General features: G+C 39.6%; 2 protein-coding genes across 3 annotated transcripts in view; one reads left to right on the forward strand and one right to left on the reverse strand.

Annotated features, from left to right (window-relative positions):
* IFT57 (intraflagellar transport 57) overlaps positions 1-986 on the reverse strand; it is a 55,924-nt gene extending 54,938 nt beyond the window's left edge. Inside the window, exon 1 of one of the 2 annotated variants that reach the window (XM_032406487.1) lies at positions 532-986. In XM_032406487.1, coding sequence (XP_032262378.1) covers positions 532-743 — 212 coding nt within the window. In that variant the 5' untranslated portion in view covers positions 744-986. The remainder of the gene's footprint in view (positions 1-531) is intronic. The other variant, XM_032406485.1, reaches the window with a different exon arrangement.
* Positions 987-1,380: 394 nt separating this feature from the next.
* Positions 1,381-22,432, forward strand: part of HHLA2 (HERV-H LTR-associating 2) — a 126,036-nt gene continuing 104,984 nt past the window's right edge. Inside the window, exon 1 of the mRNA XM_032406488.1 lies at positions 1,381-1,780. The gene's annotated coding sequence lies outside the window, so the exon portion shown is untranslated. The remainder of the gene's footprint in view (positions 1,781-22,432) is intronic.

Below are 22,432 nucleotides of genomic sequence, written 5' to 3' on the forward strand. Positions count from 1 at the left end.
CACAGCAATTAGTCAACAAGTTTACTAACTTCATATAAAGTCAAGCAAGGTCCCAGGTACCCACAGTTACCAGTTGTAGGGACAAATTATCGCAGAGGAAAACAAAAACTAGAAATAGAGCTAATATGATAACAGTATTCATCTTTGGGGATGAGATTATGGGTAATATCAGTATTTTCTACACACTTACTTGTGTTTTTCTGAGTCCTCTACAATAGGTACTTTTATAACTTTTATAATCAGAAAAAAAGTTTGTGTTTTGTGGAGGTTTGTGAGTGCTTTAAAGACTAAGAAAGCCAAGCCGTCTTCCGGTCCTTTCAGCGATTCTGAAACTTTACTCTCTCTAAAAAATACCAAAGCTAAACTGTGAGCTCCGTGGCCTCTGTCGCCAAGTTTGGGGTGAAGTGCCCTTTCCTGGCTAGGAAGATGGAGGCAAGCGCTAATTCGCGTTCAAGGTTCCCCAGAAGGCTAGAGGAGGCAGCTCCCCGGGATCCGGCCGGCACCCAGGCGCTGGAGGACGGGGGCACCCACCTGGACGGGGGCTTCAGGTTGTTCTTCCGGAGGAGTTCCTCCTCGTAGTGGAGCAGCTTCAGCTTCTCCACCAGGTCCTCCATCACCACGAACATGTGGTAGGCCGCGCCGGGCCCCCGCTCCACGACCACCTCCCCTGACCCTTCGCCGCGGGACCGAGACACTCCATCCTCCAAACCTGACGGCGTGACCACTGCGGCCGCGGCCGCCATCACAAAGCAGGCGGAAAGCGCCCGGCGTGGGCTCCGGCCCACAGACCTCCGCGGCCTCCGCCGCCAGAGCCGCCGCACCCAGGACCGCCGCGACTGGTTACCAGGCGACCGCCGGGCAACCCGTCACCAGGGAAACTAGACTCCGCCTCCTTCCCGCCCCGGTTTCTTCTAAATTCCCTCCAACCAGGGCGGGCTTTCTGGACGACGTCCCTCCGGACCCGCACCCCTCCCCCGCCTCTGGAGAGGGGGGTGGCTGGGAGGCCGTCCCGCCCCTTCCTGGGGGCGTGGCGCCCCGCCTCCACGCCGGGCCACGCCTCCTGGCGGAGGAGGGGCCGAGTGCGTCTCTGCGAGCGCTCCCGTTGGCTGGTAGCTGGCTGGGGGCGTGTTGGGCCTGGTGGTTACCGACCGCAGCTGAGCGGGTATCTGAGTCCGCGGTTAGCGTTGAAAAAATTAAGGGGGAGGGAGGACGCGCGCAGTCTTGGAGGCTACGCTAGCCCAGTGCTGTATTTTCACTATTCTTCTCAAAATTGAAAGTTTTCACGGTTGCAAAAATAGTCGATATCGTAGTTTCCCTTTACCTCAGGAACTTTCCAACAAGAGGTTTCTGTATTTGCTGTATTTGATTTAACAGAATATTATAAACCTTGAAGTATTGTAATTCCCCCCTGTTACTCCCGCGCTGGAAAAGGAAAGGGGTGGGGAAAAGAAGGGCGGAGGTTGAGCAAAAAGGAGGCACTAGGAAGGATTTGTTCTACCTCCGAAACAAGAATTCTAAATTCACATCCTGCTAATTAATCTGTTTCAAGCCCATTACATGTGGCATAAAATTTGAGGGTTCCTTGTTAAAATCAACAAAATAAAGGGGATTATCTTGAATTTCTCTGCACGACAGCTCTACGGGTGGCTAAAGAGAGGTACTACCGTACTCTGCAGCTATTAGGAAAACAGGAAAGGTGACTTAACTGACCACAGCTTTGCAGTTCTCAAAACAGGCTTGTGTATCAAGCAGTTTTCCAAAAAGCTGCATAAAATATGAGGTAAGTGGTAGATGTGTGAAGGTTTCACGGGAGAAGAGAATGTGTGGGAAGAGGTTGAAAATGTATTTGTGTTTATGATGTGATTTGGGGGAGATCTCTGATGTATCATACCTGCTACTAGAGAACAGAAGAGTCACATTTTTTTTTGACATAACTGAAGTTTTGAAATTTATCTAACATATTTTTGTTTTTGTCAGAAAATGGGTGGAGGAGCACTTTTCATTTTAATATCAGTCTAGGCCTAACTTCTTTCTGATACTAATAAAGTTATTAAAGTGAAAAATCAAAAAGGCAAATATCTTTTTCCATTTACCAGAGAAAGGAAATACATAAAATAATTTAGAAAGTAACCAAAGGGAAGGGCCACAGAGAATTGCTTTTTAAATAAATAATGTTGCTTTTCTACTGCAAGTCATCAGCCACCTGCTTTTAATAAACATAGGTTGGAAAATTGGATTTGATTGTATCCTACTGCAGATTTGGTCTTTTTCTTTGCTTCCTCAGAAGAGTGTTTCTCACCCACACATCGCCACCCCAGCCACCACATTTGTGGGTGAGGGATATTGTGGTACGTCTGTCTAACTTTCAGAGTACAAGATAGATGCATAGCTTTTTACAATTGGAAAAGAAAAATGAAAACTCAGATACATGCTTTGAGATGCTTGGTTAGTCAGCAAGCAACCTGTGGCTGTTTAAATGACACTCAAAAAGGTTTCAGACTTTCCAGGTAAATTGGTTCCACCCAGGGACGTAGATGTTCACTCCAGGCATGCTGCTTGCATAAGATGTTCTGACATTTTCAGAAAGTTATATATGGCACTCAAGATGAAATAGCCAAACATTGTATTTTGGCTGAGAAAATCTCTAACAACATACTTATTTTGACTAGAGGGAAAAAAAAAAAAAAGAAAAACCCACCTGTCCCAGAACCTAGCCATTTTCTTCCCAGGTACGATACTGATGCATCCTGGCTTGAAAGCAGTATGAAGAATTATTTCTCCCCTTCATTGTTGTGAAGAAGAAAAAAGACTAAAATAAAATATAAAGTGTGCCGCAGTAACTGTGGCACAGAAAGAATGAAAGAAACAAAGGAAAAGCCAACTGTTCAACATTTTGTGTTTTCCCATAGAAAAAAAGATGGGAAACAGCACTGAAATGTCATTTCAATTTTATAAGGCCCATGAATTTTACTGAATCTTTGTTACCCATCATAGTTGATAACACTTCTCTTTCCCTGCTGGAAGTATTTCCTTCACATGTGTGAGAATGCACACTTAAATCCTCTTCCAGCTGTTTCGGCCCCTTGGAAGCTCTGGGGTACATTTTTGTTAGTAGTTTTGCCGGACTAGCTCCTATATTGACCAGGGAGTTAGAGAAGGTCTTGAAGAGAAAGGAATGTTGAGGCATGTGCATTCTTCCTTTTAAGAATCTTAAGAGATTTATCTCTGGCTCTATGTGTTGGCCACAATTAATAGCCAGGTTTCTGACTTGGACTTTTAACTCTTGCAAACTGTGAAATGATTGGAGGTAATTTTTAAGGCCCTTAAGTTCTTTTTGTGAGTGAATGGGCTAATCTCTGGAAATTGAACAGTATTCTGATCAAAGGGAGATTTAAACTAAATGGATTTCCCGTAAGACACTGAGCAAGGCCAGCAGTAAAAAGGAGGCAGGTTCAAAGATGGAGGAAGGCTTTCCAGCTGCAACTCCAAATATAAGAATAAGTCCTTCAAGACTGGGCGTGCTTAAAGAACAAACCTGCTTTGTGTTATAAATGGCTTCAAGATGTTAGAAACTTAGAAAACCACTAATTGAAAAAATTTTCTTAGCCTAATAGAAAGTATCTGCCAAATATCTAAAAAGAAAAAGTCATGTTTAAATGTGAAGCATTAGAGGAAATGTCTTTTAAAGTCAAGACCAAGATGAAGACACTCACTCTTCTAAACTGTACTAGAGATCAGAGCCAGTACACTGGATAAAAATTAGTAAGTATTGCAGAAGAAAGTGTTGCAGGTGATATGATTAAGTAAAAAATTCCAAGAGACAGCAAGTTTGCCTTCTACAACGAGATCCAAACTAAAGAAAAGTTACTAGAAAAACAAAAACCTCATAAATAAGCCATATATAGAACGCAGGAATAAGTCTATCGTTATCATTATGGAGAAATCATTACACTTTACTGAAAGTCATAGAAAAATCCAAATACGGATACGATGTTCATGAATGAGAAAAATTATCTTTGCCCAATCTTTAAACTCAATGCAATTTTCAATAAAATTACAAGAGGGCTGATACTGAAAATCATATGTAAAAGTAAATTTGAAGAAGACTGGAGAAGGAAACATGATACCAGATAGCAGTCTCCTAATCAAAGTGTAACTTAAAATAATGACATCACAGTAATAAATAGAAAATAGAAAGTCTGGAAACAGGTGAGAATTTATTTGGAAATTCAGTATATGACAAAATTGGTGTTACCAGTTAGTGGAGAAGGATGAGCTAGTCAGTAAATGCTCTTGAATTTATGGGTTATCCATATGGAAACAAAATTACATCTCTGAATTCCAACACATAAATTCCAGTTGGATTGAAGACGTAAATGTGAAATACTTAAAGGATGTTTAGAAGGGAACAAAAGAGTATCTTTAACCTTAATGTAGGGAAGGATACCTTGAAGGAAATAAAAAACAAACTTTAAGGAAAGAGAAACTCATTAAATTTACGAACTTAGATAAAAAAGAGAACTATATAAACAATGAAGAAAAAAGATATTTGTGACCCATTTAATGTCAATGGATTAGTCTCCAGAATATACAAAGGTCATCGTAAATCCTCTGGGCCATGTTGAAGGATTTTAGATATTTTCTTCTAGGTCAGGATTTCTTGGCCTTTAACACTATTGGCATTTTAGGCTGGATAATTCTGGTTGGGTACTGCTCTATACATTGTAGGATGTTTCACGGCATCCCTGGCCTCTACCCTCTAGATACTAGTAGCATCCACCCATAGTTGTAACAAAAATGTCTCCAGGGGTGCTTTGGTGGCTCAGTTGGTTGAGCATCTGACTCTTGGTTTTGGCTCAGGTCATGATCTTAGGGTCCTGGGATCGAGCCCCATGTTGGGCTCCATGCTCAGTGGGGAGTCTGCTTGAGAATTCTCTCTCTCCCTTTCCCTCTGTTCCTCCCCCCCGTCCCCACCCCTGCTTGCATGCTCTCTTTCTCTCTCAAATAAATAAATACATAAATCTTCAAAAAAAATGTCTCCAGACTTTGCCAACTGGGTCTTGGGGGACAATATCACCCCTGGTTGAGAACCACTTCTCTAGATGCATGGGTTGAAATGGGAAATGCTTTTATAAGGACCAGGAATGTAAGGGTAAATGAGTGACTAAGTGATGTCGGGGGTCAGGTGGGGTGGGGTGGGGAGCAGTGGGGAAGACTGTGGTCAACTAGAAAACTCATGTACCATCTCAAGGAGGGGGCATTTTTGTCATTTAGGAATTTGACCCAATTTTGTCGTGTATTATGTTGCAAGAATCTAAACCTGGATTTGTATGTCAATGTGAGGTCCTCTTGAGGATGACCTCTCTACACACAAATATTACTTCAGGGGCTACTTTAGTTGTTAAAGATATTAATGCATTGAAGTTCAAAATTGAGAAGCCTCGTTCTTAACTTTTATTTTGATTTTCAATCTTATTCAATTTATAAATGTAGGAAATTTGTTATAGTCAAGTTGGGGGGGGCATTTACAACTTAAATTTCTATAGAGGTTTTTAAACTGTTCATAAACTTATATTTGTTTTAACATTGTCTGACAAACCATTCCAGATACTGTAAAATCTACTGAATTTAAAGTTTAAAAAAAATGGTGGGAGGGGAGGGAAATATATTCTGTTAAGTATTCCAGTACTGTTTGTAAACCAATTTCAGTGTAAAACCAAGTCTAAATCACTTACACAATTGCATATTATAAACTGGGATCACAAATCAGTCTGTTTCTCTGATGGGCTAAATTTTCAGACATTAGATACTTAAGTATCAAACATGTACAAATTATTCTTTAGCATAATTATTATTATTGTGGGTTTGACTTTCATCCTTAGTGTATTTAGTGTTGCAGTTTTCCAGGATTAAAATATACTCACCCACCTGGGAACCAATCATCATCCCAACCAGAACCTGTGAAGTTTCCCATGCAATGTACCAAGAGATTCCTGGGATAGAGGTAGAAGACATTCTTGCCCAAAACACCAGTGGGACACACTAAGTCCTAAGTTGCTATAACAGACTCCCTAACCTAGAAGGGGAAGTGGTTTTGTAACCCATTCCCCGAGGTTTACTTCATTTTCTAGTTCTTCTGTACTGATGGAAGTCTTCTAACTCCGTTAAGATCATAGTTAACTGCTTTAGCTAACTTTGGTTCTCAAGGTAAATAAATGCCATACAATTATATTGTACACATTTCAAGGCTTTGCTTTGCTTCATGGTCTCATTTTCTTGAGAGAGAAACATAGTGCATGTATGAACTGAGTTCAGTTTATTACCTCTGTGTAAGTGATGGGGATAGTTAATGAAGGGTATAAGTAGGGGTGTGTGTGTTGGAAGAGGGGGAGCAGAAGATTAGATTCATATCTTGGAATGTTCCAGCAATATTGTAGAGAAGGGACTATAGGAAGGTGAATATTGATTCAGAAGGCAATTTGAATAGTCAGATGAGAGATGGTCCTGAACTGAGATGAGTGAAAATTGAAATAGTTAAAAAATGATACTTAGATATTAGAAGAGAAATTCAACAGAACTTTGTAACAGGTACCATGAGATGTTCTCTAGGGCATGAATGGCACCACAAAGATGCCCCACTTTAAGGCAAGAAAATGCCTTTATATCCCTGTCTTACTGGGTCATTGGCTATGGGCTCTCCCAGACATCTCTGGGTGAGGTAGCTTCTTTTGGCCAAAGGTAATTTTCTGGAGAAGGATACAGCTGTGAAGGCTGAGTGGTCAGTGTTTATAGCAACTGGGGGATGGGAACATCATCCTGGTAAAAAAGGATCTGGGTAGGCACCAGCAGCTTTTACTACAATAGCTGACATTAAAATGCAACACTTTAGAATTTCTTTATGTGGAAGATAAACTGAAGTAGTGAAGATGGTCTTAAGCTAAGGTTTTCAAAAAAGTAAGGCTGCTAAAGGTATAACTTATTGACCAGCTGTAGTATAAACTGTCAGATAGGAAAACAGCAGATAAGTAACTGAAAATATTGAAACAGACTAGTTTTTAAGTAAGTGTCCTATTCCATCGTATACGATAGTAAAATGATACATACTGGGTACTAACAAGAAGGATTGATCTGATTTTTCAGAATTTTGAAGGTTAAATAGAAATGTTTATTCTTTAAGGGCTAGATTAAGAAAAGTCCATTTATTTTACAGGCTGAGATGGCATTTTCCCCTAAGTAAAAATTAAACTCAAGCAGAGAGTAAACAATAAATGTCCTAACAACAAGCTTTCTTAATGGGGCTCTCTAGAGCCTAATAAAAGCAAAATCTGCCAAATGCTACACCTTCATGGTACGACTCTGCCTCTCAATGCATAGTACACCAGCTTTTCTGACAACCAGTTTCTCAAATGGTTATTGGCACCTTGTCATGGGTTTTTGGAACCTGGTGCCCAAACCATTACATGATAATAAAACATTGAATCCAATTGCCTTATTTTTATTCCTAGCTATTTAGTAGAGATCATTTCTACTCTGTATCTACATGTTTTGCTTCATGAATGTAACAAGAAATCCATTCTGTCTTTGCATCTAGTAAGATTTTGATAATGAGAGAACATTTTTTTTTTCTTTCTGAAGGTGTGAATGTGACAGCCCAAACTAATAGATCCAAAGATCAGTGTTTTGCTTTTGACAGCCACGGAGAGTATTTTCTAGAATTTTTTTGCATGGCAAATGTTTGAGTACATGTAATGTGTTAGGCACTATGTGTGGGCATAGCGATACACAGGCTTACAAGCCTGGTGTCTGTGCTGAAATATCTCCTACCCTAAAGCAGGATACACATGTCAATTGACAGGTGCAACCTACGATATAGAGGAGTGTGTTTTCGAAAAAGGCTCTCCAGACTTCTTTGATTCTGCCCCTCCACAAGACAGAGTTGGGTTGGCCTCCTCTGTACCCCCAGAGCCAATGATACTTTCTCTCTCTAATACCATTTTTCTCCTAGGATCTGAAGGGTTGGGAAGAGTTAGTAAGGGGACACTAGTAGGAGAACCAATATGACTGATGGATCTCTGGCCCGGGGAGCCAAACTGCAGAGCAAAGGTGATGGCTCCTCTCCTTTGTGTCTAACGTGGGGGCTGATGCCTGTTGGCCTTTTGCTTACATGTGCAGGGGCATGAGCTAACTCTCTTTGCCTAGGAACTTTAGCAAGGAGTCTGTCATATACAATCAGATATTTTCAGAATCTGGAGAAGAATATGCACCTGTGGCCCATTTGCTAAGAATTCAAATTGGAATGTGTTTAAGTAAATCCCAAAGAAATCATCCCCAAATAGTCCTGAATCAAGAGCATATACTAAAGACTATTTCTATGACTTTTTAGCAGCTTATAATTTTCAGTAAGTCTTTGTGCTTGATCTACACACCCAGTGTGTGTGTGTGTGTGTGTGTGTGTATCTATAGCTGCAGAATTCAAAGGAATACTCATAAAGTTAGTGTAAAACTTTTCTTCCTTCTCCCCAGTACTCCAAGGCAGAGTAGGATTTTTCATAGTATCTTTCTGAGGAAGAGTAGACAATTGATGGTACATAGACTGTGTGGTTGTCTGGCCCCAAGGAAGAAGGGGAGATCTTTCCCACAATTCCTCCATGGAGTGGACTTGATGATTTCCCCTTCATTCATAGTGCTGTGAAAAAATGACTATTCACTTACCAGCCCATTTTTTTCCTTATTGTGACATGTTTATGCTTAATTGGTCCATTTCCAGAGTCCAAACTTTGAACAGACTTCTCTTTGCTTATTCTCATGCCTCTAAAACTGTTTTTGTTTTCATGGCTTTAAAATAAGATTTACTCTCTAATAGAACAACTCACCTTTCTCAACCTTGATTATCATGTATTTATTCTTCTGGATGAAGAATATTGTTTAATGTTAAAATGTGTACTCTTAGGATATTTTTAATAATAGTTTACCATCCAGGGATATAGCGTATGCTCTATTTGAATCTCTTATTAGATTAAACAGGTTTCTGAAAACTGTTCTATTTTCAATTTTTAAACTGACAGTCAATTTTAAAACACAAATTCTTGCTATTTTCCTTATGCTAGTAATTTAGCACTGTTGAGTATGAAAATACCATATTTTACTTTCTGAAGGCAAGGACAGACTGTTACACTGCAATAGATTTGAATCTCCTCAGCTTCTTGGAGGAAGAATAATACTTCTGAAATGGGAGGCAGAAGCTTTTATAAGTAAAATTAGAAATGCCCCAGAGGATCTTGTTCTTTCAAAGGAAACACCAAGTCCTTTTATAAAGTAAGAAGAAAAAGGTCTTTATTCTTGCTTGGAATACAGTGATGGCTTCCTTATAGTTTTCCCTGCAGTTCTGTTCCATTTTCACACTTTTGTCTACATTGTTCTCAGAGTAATCTTTCTAAAATGCAAATATGGACATGTTGCTGTCTTACCCGATATCTGTATGTGGATTCCCATTTGTGACAGTATCCAAATTTCTCAGCCTGCCATACAAGCCTGCTGGGACAGTTCCAGGCTTTGTGGGGCCTGAAGTTTATGCAATTTGTGGGGAGTGAAAAACATGAAATTTTGATTTCAAAATCAGCTATGGGACCTTAAAAGGGGCAATGCAAGTGAGGTTCCCTGAGCATAAGTTTCACTCATTTCCTGGTATATCTGCTTCTACTAAGGGAATTATTTTATCATCTCAAACAAGTTGAGGTTACTGGCTCAATAAATAATGACCAAAATAAAGCATCTGACAAGTTGAAGTTGAAAAAAAACTTTTTCCTCTACCCTTCTAGATTCTTTGGCTGTGGCCCTACAAATTAGACTGACAAAAGGCAGATTAACAAGAGAAAAACAGTTTATTAACATGTGTCATGAGCATCCATGCGAGAGAAACTCAGTAATGAGTAACTCAAAGAGGTGATTAGAACTTGGGCTTACATAACATCCTAATAAAGAACAACAAATTTGTAAGGAAGTGACAAAACACTTTGGAAAGTGTTTTGGAAAAGGGTTTTAGGCTTCCAAGGTAAATATATGGGGGAAACTGATGGAAGATAAGGGTTGTCTTGGTAAGGCATGTCATACCAATTTCTCTCAGTGCTCTTTCTGGGCTTGTAAGAGTCTTCAGTGATTGAGAGTCTCAATTTGATTTTAGGGAAATGTGAGGGAAGACAGAGAGCCTTTTTTTGGCCTCTGCTATTTCTCAGTTGTCTTCAGTTCAAAATAATCCTTATGCCAAAGTCACGTATTTTTGTGTGTCATATTCTGATCACCTACAGCCTACAGATCTCTGACTAGAACTCAAAACTAGGTTGGCTGCCTGTGGCCAGGATGGTTCTTCCTAACATGAGACAGACATGGTGAGCCCTATAGTCATCACAATAAGGAGAATATTAAGCCCACAGTTTTCAGACTAGGTTGTTTGTGATTAGGTTCAAGTTTGAGTCTTAAATTACTAAATTAAATAAAGTTAATTAAATTACTTCCCTGTGATTTAAGATTGTACCTCTCGACCTGGCAGTAACTAACTTCCTTCACTAATCCTTAACTACCTGGTTGAAACATTTATTTAAGTGATTGTGACTTTGTTGGGCAACAAGTCTCAGCATCCTGCTCCTCTGTTCTTATTTGGTTGTAATGTTAAGCAACACCCTTGTTAGCTGTCCATCTGTTTTGCCCCGAGAGACACTATGCTCTATTAGCCATCTCTATAACTCCCTGTGGGTCAAGCAGCCTTGGCTGCCCCGCGGTCTTGCCAGTCATTATGGTAATTACAGCCTCCTAGCTCCTGATGGACAAGTGCTGCCATCTGGCCTCTATTACTTCAAGGCCCCATCATCTCCAGGGATACTAACCAGCCCAGTTTATACAACTGTTTCTAGTACCAGCATTTCTGGCCTGTAGAGGAAAGCCATCACAGAATTTCTCAGTGGTGCTGGTTTCCTTCTTACCAGTGCCTTCCTGATGGCCTAGGTGAACTGTGTGCTATCCGGGCCCTCCTCTGGAACATAATCTTCTGGTGGGTCTTCTGGCCTTATGTATCCATACCACCTGTTCATTTCCTTCAGCTACTTAATTCCTTCATTTGTTTTCTGCTAGGAAAATTTGGACATTTCTACTTTACTGAGAGCTACCCGAGCTTCTAGGAGCTACCCCAGTTGTGAGTTTACATATCCTCTGGGTCCTTGCTGGGGCTTTTCAATCCTGAGTCTTAATAAAGTGTCCCCAAGTCAATGAATTCTGGCTTTTTCAGTTGTACATTCTGTCCCCACCAATCAAGAACTTTCAAAATCAGGGCACCTGGGTGGCTCAATTGGTTGAGCGTCCAACTCTTGGTTGGCTCAGGTCATGATCTCATGGGTTGTGGGATCAAGCCCAGGGTTGGGCTCTGTGCTCAGTGTGGAGTCCACTTAGGATTCTTTCCCTCTTCCTCTCCGTCCCCCCTCTGCTCCTCCCCTCATTGGCACACGCACACCCTCTCTCTCTCTCTCAAATAAATCTTTAAAAAAAAAAAGAACTTTCAAAATCTACTTCAAGAGTAATATCCTGATTCTTCCTATCATATGCCAGTTCATTCATATAATTCTTTAGGGTATAGTCTCTTTCCTCCCTTGTAGGGCTCAGCACATCTCCAGCTGTGTTAAGCTGAGATTTAATGCTAATTGTTGTCCTGACAAACAAGAAAGGCAGCAGGTGTGGCCCTTAATATGACTTCTCCCAACCCCAAGGTATGTAATCACTTGCTCCTCATAATCCTGGGGCAGCAAAGAACAGCAGGCAGCAGCTCTTTCTGCCCACGGGTCCTGTCCCCCGTGCTTTAATAAAACCACCAACTGAAGACATCTCAAGAAGTTTTTCTTGGCTGTTGGCTCCAGACCCCACCAACCTCACCAACACACTGACATTCAAAAACTACATCATTTGGTGCCCAGTGTGGCCCAATGTGGCACCCAACATGGCGCCAAATGACGTAGTTTCCGAATGACAGTGTGTTGCTGAGGAGCAAAATGGTGGTTTTATTAAAGGGAAGTTCCAAAAAGACTTTCATATGCTAAATAAGACTCACAGGATCCGGGAGGAAGGTTATAATCTGCCTATCTCAAGTATTTGTCAATGGGCTGCAGGGATAAGGACATTTAACATTTCCTTCTGCCTTCATTTCCCATATCACTGACTCTGACCTTAAGCTTTCTAACAGAACTTAAGCTTCCAAAGAGCTATAGATAAGTAAGATTATACAGTGCTTCTACCCTAAATGGAATGTAAGTTGCTAGTAACCAATCACAACAGAAAACAATGTACTTTCTCATTCACGCTTTGTAAACTGAGCTGTAACTCAGACCTGAGCTTCATACTGTTACTGCATTGTGTGAATGGAGGTCTCAGTTCTTGGATTTGCCAGGAAAGATTTACATGAAGATCCACATTCGAATAAAGACAGCCAAAAGGAAAGTAGCAAGCACAGAGCAGTTTATTAAGGAAGTACACTTCAAGGTAGGAGAGAGCGGGTAGGCTCAGAGATGGCGACTGTCCTGAGGCTACAGGGATCCTTTTCTTTTACGTGAGTGGGGTCTTTCATCGTGGACAGGGTGGTCTCTAATGGAGGCTTCTTCCATGCATTTGGGGAACTCTTCCCACAGGTTGGGAGGGTAGTTTTTGACCCTATAACGTTTATACCAGAACTGTCATGCCAGCCTTTTCCCATGGGATGGGGGAGGGAGCTGTAACCACAAAGTAACTGAATTATAATGAGTCTAGGAGTTACGCTGGGGCAGAGGTGGAAGGGGAGAGTGCATGCTTTGCACCCGTGGCTCCTGATTTGTCAGCTCCAAGGTCTGGGAAACTACAAGGTCTTGATGTTGTGCCCTCAGGCTTCTAATGTGTAACCTGTTTATCTTTGTCCTTGCCTCCAGCTTCTGTCTAACCAAATGCCTACTCTAATCATTCTCCCCTCAAGGACTTGGGGCTCTCTCATCTTTCAGGTCAATGAATGAAGCTCCTCAGGGTGTTCCTTCCACTGCACAGATCTAGCTTCTACCTAACAATACCACTTTCAGTTTTAAAGTCTCTTGTTTGCGAACAGTGTGTTTCTCACTCAGTAAAATATTCACATCAAGTGAAACTCTTTGAATTTTCTTTTGATAGTAGATTCTATGAGCCAGGAACTCAAATACAGCATATTAAGCACGGCTTGTCTTTGTAATGCTTAGGGACTCAGCTAGGAAGACTCTGATAGTTGGAAAAAAAGGCAGGCAGGGACAGGAGCCCCGCCCTAAGAGGAAAGGAGCCTCCGCCTTTTCCCACATGATAGATAGATGACAAAAACCTGATTGGATGACAGGAGCAGGGAGGGCTAATCAGATTAAAACAGCCCACCAACAAGCCCATAAAAACCCCTAGACTTAGAACCTCCTCTGGCAACTCTCTCGGGTCTCCTCCCTCTTTGAGAGCTCAATAAACTTTGCTTTGCTGCCCACCACTCTTCATCTGGTCTACCTCTTGATTCTTCTAAGCTGCATGACCAAGAACCCCGGGCACTAAAGGAAAAGAAACAACTCCAAGGCTGGGGTGACTCCATGCTTGGGAGCTGAATTCCTCTAAACACTTGTTCACTCATAGGGGCAGCTGCGCTGGGAGGGTGTGAAGATTAGGACTGCCAGCTAGAGGGTCTACACATGGCCTCTCCATCTGGCTTGGCTTCTTGGCAACATGATGACCTCAGAGTAGTCAGACTTCTTATAGGGTAGCTTAGGGCTCCAAGTGTAAGCATTCTAGCAAACAAAAAACACTTTTTATGATCCAGCCTCAGCAGTATTGTATTGGTCAAAGTAGTCACAAGCCCACCCAGTGCCATGGTAAGGGGACAAAACCACCCCACCTTTTGAGGGGAGCAATGACATAACTTTGTGGCTTTTTTTTTTTTTAAAGCACCACAACCGGTCAACAGGCTCCTGTAAGGAAGACTTAGAAAACCTGCAGCTTAGGGTGCCTGGGTGGCTCAGTCGGTTGGGCATCTGCCTTTGGCTCAGGTCATGATCCCGGGGTCCTGGGATCGAGCTCCTCGTTGGGGCGGGGGGGTGTCCTTGCTCAGCAGGGAGCCTGCTTCTCCCTTTCCCTCTGCCCCCCCCCCCCGCTTGTGCTCTCTCCCTCTCTCTGTCAAATAAATAAATAAAATCTTAAAAAAAAAAAAGAAAGAAAACCTGCAGTTTAATTTGTTGCCGTTTCTAGCTTCCTGGATTTCTGCTCTTCATAACACTCCTCAGCTTGTGTTGTAACTGCCTGTCTACTTTCGTTTCAGTCTTCCTTGTTCCCCTGCACCTGGCACACAGGGGCTTAATAGGCACTCAATTAACTGTTCCTCCCTTAAACCTGGGAGCAGAATAACATATAATAGTGTACAATGTAGGGGCGCCTGGGTGGCTCAGTCGTTAAGCATCTGCCTTCGGCTCAGGTCTGATCCCAGGGTCCTGGGATCGAGCCCCGCATCGGGCTCCCTGCTCCGCGGGAAGCCTCCTTCTCCCTCTCACACTCCCCTTGCTTGTGTTCCCTCTCTCGCTGCCTCTCTGTCAAATAAATAAATAAAATCTTAAAAAAAAAAAAAAATAGTGTACAATGTAGGACAATAAAATTACAAGTTCATATGGTTCAAGTTGTACTATAAGAGTTAAGTTTTCTTTGCTCCCTCATCTCAGTGAAATCCAGATTGATGAAAACCGGGAATTATCCAAATAAGCCATAGGGAGCTATTTCAGGATTCTTCTTCTTTTTTTTTTCTGAGGTTGTTAATGAACACTTCGACTATGGCCTGACATAGAATTCCAAAATAATAAAATCCTAACTTGCCTCCTGAAAATGGCCTTTCTAAACTGGGAATTAGGGAATGAGTTCCCATCCAAAAGCAATTACACAGCCTTAATAAGAAATGAATGACTTCGTTAGGACATCTTCAGTGTATTGAAGTGCAGTGTGTTTACCACTGTAAGAGAACTGTAAGAGAATTGGGAAGAATGGCAGTGCTCTATCCAGAAGGACATTCAGAACAACTCTCTAACCTTTCCTTACTCCTATCTCCCTTTAAAAATATTACCAAAAAGTAAATGAAGAATATTAGATAATAAAATTGCTTAAAATAGTTAATCTGTATCTACACAGTAGTTAAAATACAAAGTATCAGAAGAAACAAGAGGGAGATGAATGAGACTGAGCCGAAATACGTTTTATGGCTATGTGTCAAATTACCCTGGAGTTTGTTTAATCTCTGTGTGATTTATACGTGAAGAGCTAGCTAATTTGTGATATTGTCTGGAGAACTCAGAGGCATCAGAGTGAAGGCAGTTTCTCCAAACTAAAATGAGTTGGGAAGATAAGAAAATCCACCATTTAAAATAAATTGGCTTGGGGACTAGCACAACTCGGTACAAAGCTGTATCACGAATGAAATCCTTATTGGAAACTTAGCTTTGACCTATCAGTAAATATAAAATTCTTATTTTAGTCTTGTGCAGCAATAGATATCACTTACTTATAATTGTGATTTTGCCTGTGACGATCTGCATAGCTTTGTAACTTAAGAAATTTATAGTTTCGAAGAAAAAAGCAAAGATCCATTGAAATTAGAAAAACACCTTTCCTACCAATCCATGATTTTCATCATTGTATAGAATCTAATTATTGGTCTTGGGACTCTCTTTCTGGAAGATCAGTAGGATTAGACTGTTATCTTTCTTGTATCCTCCCTTGGTTTTTGCAGTCAGGCTAGAATAGAACAAAGTGGCCTCCTTCCTCCGTGGCCTCCCTGCCTCACTTCTGGCAGGCCTGATCAGAGAAAAAATATGTATGTGGAGATGAGAGATAATTCTTTAGCTTGGCTTTAGCATAAATTCTATGGGGTTGGAAGCTTAAAATAACAGTGAAAATACCATGAATCCAGAAAAATCTGGTTAGGTAACTATATCTTAATTAGAGATCAATTGTAGGAGTCATGGAGGAGCAGAGCACCAATGTCCGACATCAGTGAAGACTACAAAGCTAACGAGAAGGTTCTTCTAGTTTGAGAAAGTAACTGACCTTATCCGAGTCTTAAGAGAACATAATCATGCAGTATACATCAGTAATCCATGTATCTTGTGTTACCTATTTGTCATTGACAGTTTCTGGCGATAAAGTAAAGGTAATTAACTGAGGGTTCATCCTTTCAGATGCCAAAGCTAACATTTGATGGGAGTCTTCTTAAATGTGTAGGGTTCATGATCCTGGTTTATTAAAAACTAGTTCACTGAAGAGCAATTGTGCTGCTGATATGCAGATGCCCATCCCCCAACCAATAAGGACATTCTAATTGACTGTGCTTGAATGGAGCCTGTACATCTAAGTGTTTAAAATCTCTACAAATAAATCTGAAATGCAGCTAGTAGTTATATCATCTTCCCAGCAAAGGTACTGCTTCTCTCTTGCATCATGTTTTCTCAACATAAAAATTCAGAACTACCTTCTTTCTTTTTCACAAAATACTGCTTGTCAGGTTAACTACCCTATTCTGTGACATTTTGCAATGTGAATTTTCCTTCCTTAGTTATCACTTCACTCCATCCATCTTGGACTTCAACTTCCTATTAATAGTGTTCTACCTTAAAGATTTTTCTCCTTTATGAAGAAGAAATGAAAGCAGAATTAAGCAGTTCTGCCTCCTTTCACTGGATGATTTTTTTTTCTTTAAGATCATATTCTTCAAGCAGTGGGGTCTATCCAGTCTTTTTGCTCTCTTCTTTTGCAAACCTAATTTTGACTGACTTTCTGATGCAATCCCTTATTGTTTTTGGTTGTACACCTGTTCCCTGAATCTATAATCTGCGTTGTTGAATTTATGTACATGTTTCCCCTTTTTCTTTCCTCCGTTACCTCCCAAATGAGTCGGGTGCCAGAGTTCAGTCCGAGTTTGCTATCAGCCCCAACCATCTTTCACAATAATAGACGGTGTGGCATGTGAATGTTCTGACTGCTTTGAAATAAACCTTCCTAATGTCTGGCATACTTTTCAATGTGCTTGACATGCTTTTCTTTGGTTGTAATAGATTCTGGGGTGTTTTTGCTTTCTCCCAAAGTTTCCATTACTTCTACTTCAAAGAGCATTAATTTATGTTGGTCAGAGTGAAATTAATTCAAGGAGTGCAAATGCTTTCTTCCAGAAAAGCAACTTCTTAAAAATCCTGCCTCATTCTTTTCTGAGGGATTTGGCAGGCAAATCAAGAATTTTAGAGTGTATTCTTTTCCTCAATACCCCCTCTATAGACTATTGACTATATCAATAGTCAACTTAGACAAAGTTTTATGTAAATAGAGTTTTTCTATTAGTTTCTACAATAGAAAGAAATTGGAATTAACTAACATGTCTGGTGGTACATAGTTAATATATGGGCTCTAATTAAAGCAACACTGCAAAAGATGTTTTAAGATATTTAATGACATGGAAAAATAGTCATGCAATTACAAAGTAGGTTTGAAAATTGTGTATAAACAGCATAATATCAGCATTCTAAAATATATGCATATAAAAAATAAGATTAATCATCATGTTGACAAAGTTATTCTATAATCATGATTGCATTATCTGTGTCTTTTTAAATTTTCCAGTCTCTGTAATCATATCCTACTTTAAAAATGAAGAAAAGTTATTAGACCATTTTTAAAAATCACATACACACTTTTGTTAATGGGTATTTGCTTAGTTGGGATTCTATATCCCCTTTATACCTTGTTTTAGATCTGTTTCATAATCACTTATCAAGTTTAATCCAAGGGACAGAAGAAACAGTTGCTTGCTAGATAATTGCTCTGATTCTTTCTACTTCACAAGAGCTAGCATCAGAGTACTTACTCTGTGGAAGGCACGGTACCAAGGGTGTGAAGTACATGGTGTTTTACGTATCTAATTAAGATAATACCTCACTGGAGCCTTAAAAAAAAAAATTGGTGTTTTATAGGTGAGAACACATAAACTCAGACTGTCTAAGGTCACACAGCCGACATGTAGTAAGCTATATTTGATCCAAGGTCTTTAATGAGAAAGCCCATAGTCTTTTCACTGCAAAGTGAACATTACCATGGCTTCCTCCATGGTACGTGTGTGCTAGAGCAGCCCCTAACAGAATTATTTGAATATACAATAAAAGTTCTCCTTGCCCTGCTTTTCAATTAGACTTCTCTTTATTAATTAAACTTTATTTTGAGATAACTGTGGATTCCCATGCAGTTGTAAGAAATAATGCAGAAAGATGATTTGTACCCTGTTCCTAGAACACTCCATTGGTAACATCTTATAAAACTACGGTACAATATCATCATCACTGTAACGTTGGTACAGTCAAGACACATCACCACAAAAATCCCTCATGTTGACCTTTTGTGGCCACATCCACGTCTCTCCCCACCCCATTTAACCTCTGGCAACTACTATGCTGTTTTCTGTTTACATAATTTGTCATTTCAAGAATGTTATATAAATAGAATCAAACAGTATGTAACCTTTTAGAATTGGCTTTTTAAACTCAGCATAATTCTCTAGAGATTTATCCTGGTTGCTGTATGTACCATAGTTAGTTTCTTTACTTCTTTCTTTCTTTCTTTCTTTTTTTTTTTTTTGCTGAGTAGTAGTCTATGGTCTGGATGTATCACAGTTTAATCATTCCATTCACCCATTAAAGGATATCTGGGTCATTTCCAATTTTTTTTTTTAAGATTTTATTTATTTGAGAGAGAAAGAATGAGACAGAGAGAGCATGAAAGGGGGGAGGGTCAGAGGGAGAACTCGATCCCAGGACTCCAGGATCATGACCTGAGCCGAAGGCAGTCACTTAACCAACTGAGCCACCCAGGTGCCCGGTCATTTCCAATTTTTGCCTATTACAAATAAAGCTGCTGTGAACATTATTGTATAGGTTTTCGTGCGAATGTAAGTTTTCATTTCTCTGGGATAAATGTGCAGGGGTACAATTGTTGAGTTGTATGGTATGTGCATGTATATTTTTATTTATTATTTTTTAAAAATTTTATTTATTTATTTGAGAGAGAGAGAGAACACAAGCGGGGCAGGGAGGGGCAGAGGGAGAGGGAGAAGTTGACCCTCCGTTGAGCAGGGAGGGAGCCAGACGTGGGGCTCCATCCCAGAACCCTGAGATCATGACCTGAGCCGAAGGTGGATGCTTAACCAACTGAGCCACCCAGGTGCCCCACATGTATATTTTAAAAGAAACTGCCAAACTGTTTTTCAAGATTGGCTATCCCATTTTACATTCCCATCAGCAATGTGGGTAATTCAGTTTCTCTACAACCCCATCAGTTTGATGTTGTCATTATTTTTTAGTTGTCATTATTTATTTTATTTTATTAATTCTGTTTAAAATTTTTGATTATGATAGATGTGTCATTGCAGTTTTAATTTGCATTTCCCTAATGTCTAATGATCTTGAACATCTTTTCATGGGCTTATTTGCCATCTATATATCTTCTTGGATACAATGTTTCTTCATGTCTTTTGCCCATCTTCTTATTGAATTCTTTGCTTTTTCACAGTTGAGCTTTGAGAGTGCTTCAAATATTCTAGATACTAGTCCTTTGCCAGATACATGGCTTACAAATATTTTCTCTCAGTCTGTGGTTTGTCTTTTTATTCTCTTAACAGTGTTTTTTATTAAACAGAGTTTTAAGTTTTGATGAGGTCCATTTTACAAAGTTTTTCCTTTTATGGATTATACTTTTAGTGTTGAATCTCAGAACTTTTTGCCTAGCCCTAGTTTCCAAAGATTTTCTCTTACTTTTCTTCTAAAAGTTTCATAGTTTTATATTTTATATTTAAGTCCAGGCTCATCTTGGATATTTCCTGCCCAGTCCTAGAATCAACCATTTCTCCAAGGAGCCCTTGTTCCTTTTATTGGAGAATGGTATCAGAAACCAAGATCTTGGCACTGGGTATACTTTTTTTTCCTGGAGTGTCCTTGATTTTAGGTCCTCTCAGCCTACAGGGCAAGGAAATGTGTTACACTAACTCATGCACTAAAATTTGCACATACATACCTATAAATATTTAAAAAAACTTTTTTTAGAGAGAGGCAGGGGGAGAGGGGCAGAGGGAAAGGGAGGTAGAGACTCTTAAGCAGGCTCCACCCCCAGCACAGAGACCTATACAGGGCTCTATCTCACGATCCTGAGATCATGACCTGAGCCAAAATCAAGAGTTGGATACTTAACCGACTGAGCCACCCAGGCGCCCCTATAAATATTTTTACATGTAGCCACCTATATCTATATTAAGTTAAACTTGAGTTTATACCAATGTCTCCAACTCTAAACTATTACCATATGGATTATCTAGCTTCCTCCCTTTGCTTATCTGTAAATTCCCAATGGTGAGACATTTGGGTCCCCTCATCTGCCATCTATTTACTTAGTTGTTCAATTCCAGTATACAGTAATAATGGTATCATAATTAACCCGTACCTGAGTAGGAAACAACTTTATCAACTAGAGTATAGTGCTTATGTACAGTTTCTTTTGCTTTCATGTTAGAGGCTCCACTCATTTCCGGAATTACTTAGGTCAGTCCCTCTCCCTGGACTCCCCTTACTAAGGTTGTTTTCTACATTTGTAGTACAATTAGATTGTTTTGTCACAGTCTGCATTTCATCCTGGAATCCTCTGACCTCCTAAATGATTTTTTTAAGACTTGCATACATTAAAGTTTACTCTGTGCTATGAAGGTCTATGGGATTTTGACAAATGCATAATCTCATGAATCCACAATTACCTACAGAATATATGCCTTAAAAATATCCCTTGTGTTTCACCTATTCAACCTTCCCACTTCCCCCTCCTCCCTGGCAAACATTGATCTTTTTATGGTCTCTATAGTTATATCTTTTCCAAAATGTCATATAATTGGTATTATATAGTATGTAATATGCATTTAAGATTAACCCATGTATTTTCCTGGTTTGCTAGCTTATTCCTTTTTTTTTTATTCCTAATATTCCACTGTATAGATGTACCACAGTTTGTTTATCTATTCACTTACTGAGAGAACATCTTGGTTGCTTTCAGGTTCTTATAAACATGAATAAAATTGCAACAAACATTCAGGTACAGATTCTTGTGTGGGCATAAATTTTCAAATCAGTTGGGTAAATATCTAGAAGTATGCCAGGAGTATGCTTGCTGGATTGTGTGGTAATACAGTTGTATTTGTGGTAACACAATTGTATGGTAACTATGCTTAGTTGTGTAAGAAACTTCCAAACTGTCATCCAAAGTGACTGTACCTTTTTCCATCCCCATATGCAACAAATGAGAGTTCTAGACGCTTGGCATCTTCACCAGCAATTAGTATTGTGTTTTTTGTTTGTTTGTTTTTAGTTTTGGTCATTATAGAGAGGTGTGGTAATCAATTATATTTATCCTTAAAACTGGAAGACAGGTCATTTTTCAATGTAAGATAATTAATAAAAGGCAGTGATACTGTTCAAAGACACGGATAACCATTGACTTGGCCTCCTCTTCACAGAGTGAGGATTAAATCAGTGATTCTCGGTCCTATCACACCCAAAGCTACCTTACCAAATGTTTTTAGTATCTTCTTTTCTATACCAAAGTGAAATTAATCAGTAATAAAACCTAACGACATAGTTTTAAAAAATCAATACATATGTTCTGTTACATAAAGGAGAATTTTTAAAAATAAGTTATATATTTCAGAATGTAAACATATAGTTAAAACTATATTAAAAGACAGTGAAGTAGTCAGGTATTAGTACCTTCTTGAATAATAAATTGAGAAGATCAGAAGTCATTCTGTATAAGACGTATAGAGAAATTGAAGCAGTGATATGGGTGGACACTAAAATAAAGTCTAGTATTACTCTTGTGTATAAAAGAAAGAGAGCTCATTTGTGTATAATGGAAAGGAACAACCCCAGTTGAAGTAGGAATAACATGCCAAGATAAATTACAGACTGATGAAATGGAAACAATGGGGATTTATGACTCTTGCAAATGAGCTCAGCATTACAAGCATGGTGTTAATTTCCTATATTATGACACAAGGTATGATAGTGACAAAGTGTCACATCTCCTCCTATTTTGAAATCTCATTTATGTTGGGCATATGTTCAGTCTCAGCTAAAAAGGCCTGGGAGGCTATATTCTTTAATAAGCAATAGGGACTATAGAATAGATTGGAAAGAAGTCATAAAGTAAGAGGCTATAGAGAAATTGTGTGATGAACCATTAGGGACAGAACTGTAGTAAGAGCTGAAAGCAGGCAACCCCCCAAACAATTTCAATGCTATTTTCACAACATAACTTTTTATCCTTGTACTACAAAAAGTAATGTAAGGTGGAAGAATGTGAAATTTTAAAA

Source organism: Phoca vitulina, unplaced genomic scaffold, assembly GCF_004348235.1.
Source record: "Phoca vitulina isolate PV1807 unplaced genomic scaffold, GSC_HSeal_1.0 scaffold8, whole genome shotgun sequence".
Taxonomy (NCBI): domain Eukaryota; kingdom Metazoa; phylum Chordata; class Mammalia; order Carnivora; family Phocidae; genus Phoca; species Phoca vitulina.